Source organism: Typha angustifolia, chromosome 4 (genome assembly GCF_048772165.1).
Source record: "Typha angustifolia cultivar Huaian chromosome 4, ASM4877216v1, whole genome shotgun sequence".
Classification (NCBI taxonomy): domain Eukaryota; kingdom Viridiplantae; phylum Streptophyta; class Magnoliopsida; order Poales; family Typhaceae; genus Typha; species Typha angustifolia.
The window spans coordinates 11,099,503-11,112,477 of NC_133242.1; the positions used below are offsets into that span (position 1 = coordinate 11,099,503).

General features: G+C 36.8%; 2 protein-coding genes across 2 annotated transcripts; both read left to right on the forward strand.

Moving 5' to 3' along the window:
- Positions 1-4,107: 4,107 nt before the first annotated feature.
- Positions 4,108-5,909, forward strand: LOC140759264 (UDP-glucosyltransferase 29-like). Its single transcript, XM_073095774.1, has one exon. The coding sequence runs from the start codon at positions 4,314-4,316 to the stop codon at positions 5,796-5,798; it is 1,485 nt and encodes a 494-aa protein (XP_072951875.1). The 5' UTR covers positions 4,108-4,313; the 3' UTR covers positions 5,799-5,909.
- A 3,134-nt stretch (positions 5,910-9,043) lies between these two features.
- On the forward strand, positions 9,044-12,302 carry LOC140759137 (cytokinin riboside 5'-monophosphate phosphoribohydrolase LOG4). The gene is made up of 4 exons (XM_073095622.1): positions 9,044-9,613; positions 9,729-9,857; positions 10,761-10,945; positions 11,029-12,302. The coding sequence occupies exons 1-4, from the start codon at positions 9,407-9,409 to the stop codon at positions 11,450-11,452; spliced, it is 945 nt and encodes a 314-aa protein (XP_072951723.1). The 5' UTR covers positions 9,044-9,406; the 3' UTR covers positions 11,453-12,302.
- The last annotated feature ends 673 nt before the right edge of the window (positions 12,303-12,975 follow it).

Here is a 12,975-nt window from a genome sequence, read left to right on the forward strand (position 1 = left end):
CTAATATATTGAGATACCAATATACAAATATTAGTACAAATCAATCTCCATATATAAATATCATCTAAGCCACCTAGTTCCTAGCTCACCTCATCTTTGTAATAAAATATTTTTTCATGCTATCCTAATTTGATATTATGTGCCACATATATGAGAAAATAAAGAGGGCCATAAGCTAAAGGACTTATTTTGTCATGAATTAGAGATGTTAAATAGATAGTAAGTCATGAATGTATAATATAAATTAGAAAAAAGTATCATCTTATGAATGAGCACGAAAATGTATACTTAACAATTTATATATATGATAACATGATATGATGCATGACAATTATCATTAGGTTTTAATAGTTTCAAATGTAATAATATATGATGCATGCCAACTACTCGATAATTATGTATATTAGGATATGAGAGAGTAAATGCATTTATCAATTAGTTAATCATCAATGTCAACTTTAAATGTCACAACCATACTAAACCACTATGAACGACCCACATCTAATTCCTAGTCTCAGAATCTTGACGAAAGGCTCAATCATATTCTATTATACATAAAAGTATATCATCACCTATCTAAATCTATTACCCTTCTAGCTATTAGAAATCACATTGAATTGCAATATATGCTATAGCAAATAACGTATGCTCGAATGTCTGTTATACACATAGACTAGTGACCTTAGATGTAAGTCACATGGTCGCATCTCTAGCCATCAAAGTTCTTTTGGCTCCCTAACTCTATTGCCCGCTCAAGTATCCTCATGCATTATATTAATTACCTACTAATATGACTTTATGAGTTTTTTTTCTAAATAAAAGATCATATACATTTATCTTGTATTATAGAAAATCTTTTATATCAAGAATTTAGATGGTAAAAAATTTAAAGAAAATATGATGCAATGCATTTTCTGACCATATAGATATCAGTTGTATAGTTATTCTAGAGATCAACTCAACAAATAAAGTATAAAAAATATGTTTATTTTTTTTTCTATGTACAATCATATAATCATTTTAAAAGTCAAAATAAGAGGCATATATATAAATATATAATATATCTTAATTTGGAAAAGCTATTTTGGGTTAAGACTAGTCATTGTATTCTTGCTTCCCTAATTTCTTTCTCTAATTTTGAAATCAATTTGAAAATTTTAGACACAGGTATGTATCTAAACCCTAGGCAATAATATCACATCTTTGCTTAAACAAATACGAAATAAATATAAAAAACTAAAGCAAAGATGAACACCATGATTTTTATGTAGAAAAACTAAAACAGGAAAAAAACCATGGATCCAAACTCGGATCAAAACCAATCACTAAAATTGTAGCAGTTACAAGACTAACTTATAAAACAACCCATCGATCCCCACAACTTTATTTCTCTCAGTCTTGCTCACTAGAATCCATGATTCACTGTTTTCCGTGATTGATCTCCAATTTTAGTAGCCCTCGAGATTGATCTCCAATTTTAGTAACCCTCGAGATTGATCTTTCGTCTAGATGACCCTTAAGACGAAAGCTTAGTGCAACATAGAAGAAACAAACCTTGTTCGTAGAAGAACGATATAGCCTCAAGAACTCTTTTTCAAACGTATTTACCCACCATCCTAGAGTTAGAGCATCACAATCCTTATATATGTAACCAAGATAAGGCCAAATTCAAGTCATATCTGAACTCACATAAGTCCAAAATTTGCATATTACGTAGGTATGTTCAAACGCGGACCGAGCATGTTCGAACAGGCTGATTTGTTATCAGGTGCATTCAAACAGACCCAAGTACGTTTGAACGCAATGACTTAATTTTTACTAGATGAGTTCGAACGCGCAAATACACTCCTCAGTATGTATGAATGTGCTGTGAACATATGCAAAGAGCGTTTGAACAACCCTTGATTGTGTTTAGATAGCAAAATAACGTTCTCTGTATTTGCGAACGCTTGTACACGTGTTTGAACAGCCCGAATGCATTCTTTGTATATGCGAAAGCCTGTGCAAGCGTTCAAATGACCCGAATGCGTTCTCTTATATGCGAACACCTATGCACGCATTTGAACGGCCTAAACGCCTTCTCTGTATATGTAAACTCTTGAGTGTGCGTTCGAACGTAGAAACTTTTCTCCTCTAATTTTGAAAATCTTTAATCCAAATACTTTTAAAACTTGTATAAATGCTTATGTACATGTATAAAAATACTTAGAATATTTTATACACAATTGTCAACACTAAAAACTTAACACAATTTATACGACTTTTGGATTTATGTAAATCTATATACTACTTTATATATAGCAATTATACTTACATATCCTTTCCATTTATTTATATATAGAAATACCTATTCACTTAAATGACATATTACTATTTTTAATTATGGATATATGGTTAGACATTCACACTTCTAATCTAGCAAGTCTAATTATGCATAATACCTATGGCATTTTATGTTTTCCTTAACTATTAATTACATTGTTTCTTATACATTACTAATTAACATTTAACAAAAATTTATTACATCTATAGCAAACCCATAGTATTCATATATTCATCTGTCCGTATATATATACGCTATATGATAATTAGATTATAACTGTAACGCTACTCACTTAAATTACGTTGAACGTAAAATAGATGGATTAATGTACCTGGATTCGATACCGATAAATGGGAAGGAAGAAGGCAGGGGTTACCTAGAGGGTTGATCCTTTGAGTCCGTCTAGCTGGGCAAGAGGTCTGAAGAGTCGGTGGTGGATGGAAAAAAGAGAGAACAAAACTGGGAGGAATGAGAGGAAGAATTTTAATAAAATAATAAAATAATTAATGCAGGTGAGGGTATGTCAGTTTGTTGTGTTGGGTCGGAGGTGGGTGGGGAGAAATTTTTAGGAGAAAGTGGAGTAAGAGAGAGAAAATTAAAAATGGTAAAATGAAAGAAAAAGAAATTTGATATTAATTAAAAAGAAATTTAGAAAATGTTAATAAACTTCTTAATGGAGAAACAAAATTATAACTCTTATATGAGGTAATATTAACATTATTTGTTATGTGAGATTTTATTAACTTTACCAAAATACCAATACTAACTATTATTAGTATTATGGTAATAATTTTTAGATCATGATATACTTAGTTAGGATTTTTTCTTATTGTATTAATTATTTATTTTCATTAAAATAAAATTCCTATAGATCGTGTTCGAACATAGGAGGGGTCGCATTCGAACGTCCTTGCAAATGCCTATATCAGGTTCGCAAATATAAAGAACGCATATTGTACGTTCAAATGTGATCGGGTGAGTTCAAACGCCCGCATTCGAACGTCTACATCGCGTTTATACATACAAAGAACGTATTTTGTAAGTTCAAACGCGATCGACGGGAATTCTCTAGAATTAGGGTTACATATTGTTTAAGGACTTGTTGGCTAGCTTCTATAAATATGTGGATGGTAGCCAATTTCATTATTTTATTGGATTATTAATTTTTTACCTCCTATCTTCTCTCTAGACTCTTTCCCTTCTCTCTCTTCACCATCCTTCCTCTACCGTTGGCAAAATTTCTCCTAACTTCTAATCTCCCTCAAGCCACCCCTCTTTTTTGGGATCTCGACCACTTCGTTTCCGTCTACATCCCTTAACCACATACACTATCCACCTTCACCTTCACCTTCACCTCCATACCTATTCATAACCCATCCACTCCACCTGTCACTATCATCATCATCCATGTTATTCCGTATTTTCTTCCCAATTGCAGTTCGAATTTGCGAAAGTCATAAATACAAAAGTTGTAGGTAAGGAAGTTACGAATCTAATCCACTTGATTTTATAATTTTATGACTATAAAAAAAAATTTGACGAATATTTTTCTGCGATTTTACGAACTGATTCCTTTGCTAAGGAATCGTTGTTCAGCCCACTCCTTGTTGAAAGAATCGTTTGTGCAGCCCACTCAATTTGGTATTAGATCACTATCATTATTATAGCATATATTCTTCTTCTGCTTTTTGGTCTTTTATCCCCTTTTCTTCTTTAAGTTGGGTCGCCTTGACATGTGTCACTTAATATTTAATTGTTAGACATGAGTAACACTGGGCTTAATTGACATGTTGCAATACGCAGATGAAAATGGTGAAACGTGGCATAATGCGCGCTGTCTTCCATCTCCATGCATATCTATCTAGCTCTTTCCTTTCTCCAAATTTTTTTTTTATAAATTACTTGCATAAGTTGCGTTCCTTTGAAACTATGTAGTTTTTATATCCGGCCGCTGCTTGCTGCGATAATATAACTTTCTCAGGTTGGACTAATGGAGATCCAGTCATGTGCGGATCATGAGCTGTACACGTTTAGCGTACTGATGCTACCATGGCTAGCTCACGGCCATGTATCCCCTTATCTAGAGCTCGCCAAGAGGCTCTCGCGACAGCACCACATCCTGGTCCACATTTGCTCCACTCCCATCAACCTCAACCCCATCAGAGAACACCTAGATCGCAACCAGAAGTACAACTATATAAGGTTGGTGGAGTTGCACCTTCCTCCCCTGCCAGGGTTGCCCCCTCAACTGCACACCACCAAGTACCTTCCTCCGCACCTCATGCCTACCCTCAAGAAGGCCTTCGACCTTGCGGAGCCATCCTTCTGCCGCCTCCTCGACGACCTCCAACCGGACCTCCTCATTTATGACTTTATCCAGCCGTGGGCTCCCCTATCGGCACAGAGTCGAGGAATCCCCGCTATACATTTCATGACTAGCGGAGCAGCCGCAACCTCCTTCTTCTGCCATTACCTCGTGAAGGAGGGATCCTTCCCTTTCCCCTTCCAGGCCATCAGCCTTGGAGGACTGCACCAAGATCTGCAGTACACCTCCATGCTCAACAAGGTAGTGGACGACGAGGTCCTCGCGGATAGAGAGCGATTCCTCCACAGCTTAGAATGCTCCTCGGGCTTCATCGCCATCAAGTCGTTCAGGGAGATCGAGTTCAAGTACATCGACTACTTCTCCTCACTCATCGGGAAGGAGGTCATGCCAGTGGGGCCTTTAGTTCCCGATGACGCTGAAAACGTAGTCGGTTCTGAGGAGTTGGAGCGGGCGATCATGAGGTGGCTCAGCAAGAGGGAGACGAGTTCTGTGGTGTTCGTCTCCTTCGGCAGCGAATACTTTATGTCGGAAGAGGAGATGATAGATTTGGCTCTCGGTTTGGAGCTCAGCGAGGCCAGCTTTATCTGGGTGGTGCGGTTCCCAACAAAGGAGCAAGAGGGAGAAGAGGAGAGGGAGAGGGAGAGGGAGAGGCGTAGTGCAAGGGAGTTGCCACGTGGCTTCATGGAGAGGGTTGTGAGGGAGAGAGGGATGGTGGTGGAGGGTTGGGCTCCGCAGCGGAGTATCCTTGCTCAGCAAAGCCTTGGCGCCTTCCTCACTCACTGCGGTTGGAGCTCGGTCATGGAAGGAATGCGGTTCGGCGTCCCCATGGTAGCTCTCCCCTTGCATCTCGACCAGCCCTTGAACGCTAAGCTCGTTGTCGAGCTCGGTGTGGGCGTGCTTGTCCCATCGTCATCCAATGATCGATTAGGAGGGGTTGGCAAGTTCAAGGGACACGATGTGGCCAAAGGAATCAGAGATGTGCTTTTCACCAAGAAAGGGGAAGGTATAAAGGCAAAAGCCAAAGAGATGGCACAGACCATGTCTCGGAGAGATGATGAACAAGAGATTCAAGCCATGGTGGAAAAAATGACAGCACTCTGCAGCGATAACGCCAACAAGCGCCGACGCCCGCAGTTTGCCACAGATTAATTGATGTGTGATTTGTAGATTAAGAGTATGTATTGGTAAACATGTTGGGTGATGGGTTCTAAAAGTTTGTCGATTTAATATGATTTTTATTCTTATAATGGAAGGCAAGTTTAGTTATTCTCTTTCTCCCCTTTATGCTCCTGCCTATTTTTAGCGAGCAGAATAGCTGTATCTAGACTCTGTGATGCAATGCTAGATGATTACATTTCTAATATATCACCTTCTGCCAAGGGATTACTGGATTAGGCTAGACAGGGTGAGAACAGGAAAAAATTAAGAAAACTGGGCAAATTCCTGTATAGAACAGAAAAAGGAAAAAACTGAGCAAGAGATTCTACAGGTCAGTTGGAAGAGCAAGATGATTCTACAAGTCTGTTGGAAAATGCATTGACGTGATTAGATCGTATTCCTCTATTACGTTCTTCACTTTTAGCAGAAGATTAAACGTATCAACTAAGACCATGTATAAGAGAAACACAAAAGACAGCAAAAATAAGAGAAACACAAAAGACAGCAAAAGAAGAACCAGCCTCCGTCATCCTTTGCAGCAACAACATAGCTCTTTTTGGGCCTTCTCATTTTTCCTCGCCGTCCAATTATAAAAACATAGAATTAATTCTATAAATTAGCTTCTACCAATCACCCAAATATCACCTAAGGTCGTTGGGTAGTAAATGTTCCCCAAAAGACTCTGTCTTCCTTAAAAGGAGAGACAACTCACGATCTCTCCTATAATAAATATATTTTAGATCCCTTCCATAATTCTCTTTAAAAAATTATCTTCGGTTAAAATCTTGTTCCTGAATTTGCATATTCCAGAGATCCACTATTAAAATTTCTTCCATTATTGTTAAGAAATCTGTATAAAATTTTTGCCATATTGATGTCAGAAGAATCTATAAATGTGATTCTATTAGGAAATTTGTATTTACTGCCTTTTAACTTATTTGCTATTTACACTTTTTATTTTTATTAGATAAACTTAATCAAACTCATAGTTAAAACTAATTATACTAAGAAGATTTTAAAAATATTATCAGTAGAGTTATAGTTATCTAATCTATTAGACTCAATCTATACTCAACTTAACCCAACCTAAACCAACCCAATCCAACCCAGCGTATACTCAACTAAAAATATTAAATCCAAGCTATACCCCTAGTTAGAAACCAAATCCAAAATACCAAAGAAGCCCTAAGTTAGGCCTTTTTCGATGGTATATCTCAAATTGGCTGCGCTCCAAATAGGTGAAGGTAATTGATTGATCCCTATATGATCTCTCTTGTAATGAGATGCCATAGTTGAGAGAAATCCCATCAAGAAAAAGCATTGTTTTATGAGATTGATTTGTTGTGCTCTAAAAGTGAGAGAAGAGACAAGAAATAGTAAAAAAATTAAAATTTATGTGGATACTTAAGTATACTTTTGTACTAATTAAAAAAAATATATAAGAAACATTATAGAAAGTGAGATTTATCGCACGCTATCGATAATAATATGTAAAAAATAATATGTGAAAAACACGATCACAAAAATAAAAATTTTATGTGAAAAAATTCAAAACCGGGTAAAAAGCAACGAATCCAAACTCAAATCAAAACCAATCACTAAACTTAATAAGAAGCTTACAAATCAACCGTCTATTCCAATAATTCAATTTGTACCAACCTTGCTCACTAGACCTCGCGACACACTGCTTCTCTTGATAGGTTTCTAAACTTTAGTGACCCTTGAGTTGTAGTTTTTCAGATCTAATGTAGATGCGTTGAGATATGAATGATTCAACATATTCCGTCTAAAGTAGAGAAGTGATTTCTAATTCCTTAGATTAATATTTGACGTTCCTCATTTTTGGGTCCTTTTCATTCCTAGGGTTAGATTAAATACTTTATATTCTTAAAAATAAGATAAATATATCTTCAAAGATTCTTTATGGATTCTCTTATAGATAAGATAAGTACCTTTTAGATATAAAACCAAATTTAAGTCAAATTAGGTCTCACATAATATCAGAAATTGCAAAGATTCATTATGAATTGTTGAACGCGTCGCGAACAACAAAATAAAAACCTCTATATGTGTGAATGCCACCGTTGTATGTGTGAATGTCTGCAAGGTGCGTTTGAATGACTAAAACAAGCTCTCTATATGTGTGAATGCAGTGTGAACGATTATAGGGTGTGTTTGAACGGGTCTAGAGTGCGTTCAAACGCTCTATTTAAACGACAAATTAACAGTTGAATGTAGAGTGCTTATTCTAATACTTTTTGATAAAATTTCATACTTTTTCAAGTATCATGACACCGTTCAATCACTTTAATAATGATTCTAAAAGTGTTTCGAATATTTTATTTTCAAAATTAATCTTTCACTTCAATATTTTTCATCAAATATCTCAAACCTTATACATATGTTTATACATAAAATCTAGACACATTATATGAATATTAGTTATGTTTTGAAATATAATTTGCTAATTACATAAACCTAACAAAGGGCATTTTAGTCATTTTAAAAAAATATTTGCAATTGATGAAATCTTCTCTTTTTATGCCATCTGTCCAAAAGTATAAACCTAATCTAAGATATTTTCTACACATACTTAATAAAAAGTAAGGCTCAATTTACAAACAATAAAAATAGAAGGTGTAAATAAAAATAAAATAAAATAAAATAAAAGATAAAGTGTTAAATATAAATTTTACAATAAAATGACAAAGTTATAAACCAAAATACTTATAAAACATGTACAACCTGAGAAATCTGTACAATAATGTCACATTACATGCTAATCATTGGCATATGAGATCGTAACCCAGAATACTTGAAGCATATAAGTTAGGCATGAACCAAGCATATAGGACAATAAAAGAAACTTCATAAATAGTTTTCAATTTGGAAATTCTTTTTGTAATTCACCTCCTCATATGTCTGAGGATGATTTATTCACATTTGCCATCACTAAAATTCGAACACAATACAATCAATAAAGTATAATCGCCAAGAAACTAATTCATTTAATGGATGTAAACTTCTATTCGTAATGCATAGTGACATCTCTCGAGCATGATGAGGCATCATATTACGTGATGATCAATTATAGCTTCTGATCCGTTTATTAAATAGAGAAGAGGTCTAAGCTTGTCGGGCACGGCACCGAGGAAGAGCCTATTTAGTCTCCATTAATCCTCATATGGTAGGACCTCTCTCTCTCTCTCTTGCAGCTCTCCTTAACCAGAATGGCCACCAACTCCACCGCCACCTCCCCCGGCTTCTCTCTCTCTCTTATTAGTTCCTCATGTCTGCTATGGTAACGTGGTGGGGATAGGGTTAACGACTTAACGTTCGTTCAGCAAGCTCGAGGGCCGGATTGTCATCTAAATCTAATAGCCTATGGGTCCGGTTGTCCTATCCAGCCAGCTTTAGGGCCAATGTCGGCCCGATTGTTTGGATCCACACCCAACCAGGCCCATGAGCAAGCATAAAGAAACCCACTGTGCAGTATGTACGAAGGAATCGGATTCTCCAAAGCCCTATTTGACAGATCATACGCATCGCCTCCAACCTCCATCCCCGGATGCTAAGCAGCAGCAGTGGATTTTAGTGGGATGGTAGCGATGGTCTTCTCTGCCATTCCGCGCCTCTCTATGCAACTGCTGACCAATAATAATAATAATAATAATAATAGTAGTAGCAGGTATTGTCGAGGGTGGGGGGGCACTCTGCTCAGCGCCGGGAGAAGCTTTTCCGGCCTGGACGGCGGTTCTCCTCTTCCACAAGTCACTGCACACCTCGAGAGGACGAGCGGCAACGAGGTGCTTAATTTCCTTTCTAATTCCCACTGGACCAATCAATTGCACGGAATGGAAGGATATGTAAGTACTTGTATGTCAGCTGACGAGCGATATGTTTATTTTTCTTTGGTGGAAGGTAAAAGAAGAGATCAATAGATGCTATCAACTTGTACATAAGCTTGGCAGGGGAGTTATTTACTTGGGGTCTTCTAGAGTCAACAAGCACCATTCGCACTACCTGCAAGCAGTCGAATTGGCCCGAGAGGCAAGTCTCCCATATCTTGCTACTTCTTTATCATCTACTCCACCGAAGTAGCAATTTATTGATGATCCTTCGTCATAATTCCTCGCTGAGGCCATTGCTCTATCCTCATTAGAATTGGTATAATCATTACTGGATGAATATGATAACCTCATGCTTCAATTGGATGAGGAACTATTTGTGCTTTTTGCTTATAATATCAGATTTTCGATCTAGATAAGAATGCACAAACTTTTTCTTTTACTCCAATACTATCTGTGCTTTACTATCTATTATCTGTAATCTAACATTGTATAACTGTATTGGTGATTATTTAGCTTGCATTTTTAGTTGTTTGATCGTTATTAACGTCAGTTTTACTGGTCAGGGCGTTTTTTTTAATAGGTGCATGCAAAATCTTCAGTTGGAAGTTTTAGGTGCAGCCCCCTGATTTTATTACTTTGTTTGCTTAACTGATCTACAAGTTCAGCTGTAAAAGGAACTAACCATGGTCCACAACCATGATGCTTTCTTTTATGCTACATTACAAGTGCAGGTAGACTCAAAAAGTTGTCTGACCTGTATGTATGTGTAGAGCAGATTTAGAACCGGGGTGATCAAACAGAGTTGCACTTTGAAAATCTTATTTGTTTTGCAAGTACCTGCCTTTACACAACAATAGGAAATATTACTGCTGTCTCTATCTTTTTTGTCTATGATGAACATAGCATACACGGGGATATGAAAATGTTATGTTTGAGTATATAACAAGTTCTAATTAGTAGCAAGTGCAGATCATCTAAGACCCAGTTTCAAAGTTTCATGTTTGATTAAGAATATTCTCATGAGGATCTTATGCTTGTGTTCTGAAACTGAAATTTGTTAATCAAATAATGAACCATGTGTTATCTGCTGATGTAATATCAGACTGCAAAACTATTAGATTGCACCACTTGGACAGGAGCTGGTCCTGGTCTGATGGATGCTGCCATTCAAGGCGCTCTTGAGGCGAAGAAGCCAGTTGGCGGGTTCAAGATAACAAAGGAATCAGGTGAATGGACATCTTCAAATTTCCACGCTTACCTGCCTCCTGAAACTTATCTGACATGCAGGTAATCAACGTCCCAGCAAGCCTTATAAGGAACATGTTTATGCTTATGAGTAAAATCTCATTTACATATCTACATGCAAACAGGTTTTTCTCGGCACGGAAGCATGGGTTGGTAGATGCTGCAGTGAGAAACAACCAATCTGACATGACCGCTGTTGTTGCCTTTCCTGGTGGAATTGGAACATTAGATGAAGTTTTTGAGATACTAGCACTGATTCAGCTTGAAAGGATAGGGTCCAAATTTCCAGTTCCATTCTTGCTTTTGAATTATGATTCTTACTATTCTAAGCTATTAAATTTCATGGATGAATGCCAGAAGTGGGGAACAGTAGATAAAGGAGAGGTTGCATCACTCTGGAAAGTGTGCAGTGGGAATATTGAGGCTTTGGATTACTTAGCAGAATTTTACAGACTTCCTCTAAGCAAAAGGAATTATAATATTACAGAGCAAGTAGAACAAGGTATAGTTTCATACAGTGGCCAGATGAGCCTTGGTCTTAAAGAATGAAGATTTAACTCATTTGCCCCCCCTTTTTATTAAGATTGTTGAGTTGATGACTAAGTGTATAAAATCTGGCACAATTAGCAGCTGGAATCAAAGGCTTGTTGTCTACTTCGTTGATGTTTTTGAAACATGGTGTATTTGTTATAATCGGAATACTTCAAGGCAAGGAAGTTTCTGTTTTGACTTGTAACTCTCAAGAAACCGCACATGCAAACTAGACACTTTGGTCCCTGTAAGTCTATAACACAACGGTGCTTAGTAGTTGAGAAGACAGACTGTTTAACTAGCTGTCCTTCTGATGAATATGTCCTTTCTAGAGTCTACTGTTTAGGGTCCAAGGATTCCATGAATGCACTCGCTTTTGTGCTTAGGAAGTTGCAACACATTTCCATTATCAGTATTATTTTCAAAACAACATCTCAGGAGATGGGCTAATTTTGCTGGTTTCTATCCAGTACTATGTCAGAGTCCTGGTTATTCCTGGCAAAGAAGCAGTTCCATCTGTAACTTTACTATGCTTCGTAAATAAGATATTCCATGTCTGAAGCACCAGAAGAGTATGTATTATCTCCTAGTTAATTTATTTAATTTCTATAAGCTTCCATTTTTAAGATGCATCATTCTGATAGACTACCAAGTTACCAAGTTTGCATTTTTGCTGTCTACTATTTCTTACTCATGTTTGGCTCCTACTCCCTAGTAGATCCAGGGAGTTCAGATGAACCACCGGTTGCTGCAAAGAATCAAGTGTCAACAGTAGTGAAAACCTTACCCATCCATATCGTTCAGTTTCATATGCTTTGTAGTACAAAACTACATTCTCTCAGTATAGGTTTGTTTCTGTCTAAATACGGTTGTATTAATTTTCCATTTGTACGTACATGTACATCATACATATATGGCTGGTGGAAGCTTCTGCACTTTTCGAGGTCTTGGTTGATATTGGTTGTTGCACTTCTGCTTAAAAATTACCGACACGTCTGAAAATGATTTAAACTGGTACATCATTGACTTCGTTTACTCTTACTGTAATGTGTTTTCTGCAAATCAACGCGTTGTTTTCATCGTTCCTATACCTTATCCTCTATAAACAAATCTCGCTGCTATATCTATTCCCGATGCAACTCTTTGGCCTTCAAGAAATCCACGAGCCAGTCTTGCAGATGCAACTCTTTGGCCTTCAAGAAATCCACAAGCCAGCTTGCAGCATGCATATTCTGGGCAATGGCACTCGAACTGCCCACATTCCTATTTCTTCCTCTGCTACTTCCAGCTGTTCTAATAGAAGCTTACCGTCTATAGTGGTAGCTGTGGCGCCATAAGCAAAAGAAAAGTAGAGTAAGTGAGCAACTTTCAACTCAAATTAGGTATCATTTTTGAAACACTTATCTCCAAATATATGTGTTACTCTCGTAGATAAAATCTACATAATTTTCACATGAACTTTTGGTGAATATTTATACATAATATACAAGATAAATTTAATATTTTCAAAAATTAACAAGTTAAACAGAGTCTAAATTATT

What these genes read in the sequence shown, in the direction of transcription:
- LOC140759264 (XM_073095774.1), top strand. Translation starts at nt 4,314, where the DNA reads ATGGAGATCCAGTCATGTGCGGATCATGAGCTGTACACGTTTAGCGTA.
- LOC140759137 (XM_073095622.1), top strand. Translation starts at nt 9,407, where the DNA reads ATGGTAGCGATGGTCTTCTCTGCCATTCCGCGCCTCTCTATGCAACTG. An exon ending in AGAGGACGAGCGGCAACGAG is followed by an intron (nt 9,614 to 9,728) that starts GTGCTTAATTTC and finishes CTTTGGTGGAAG; the next exon opens with GTAAAAGAAGAGATCAATAG. An exon ending in CAGTCGAATTGGCCCGAGAG is followed by an intron (nt 9,858 to 10,760) that starts GCAAGTCTCCCA and finishes ATGTAATATCAG; the next exon opens with ACTGCAAAACTATTAGATTG.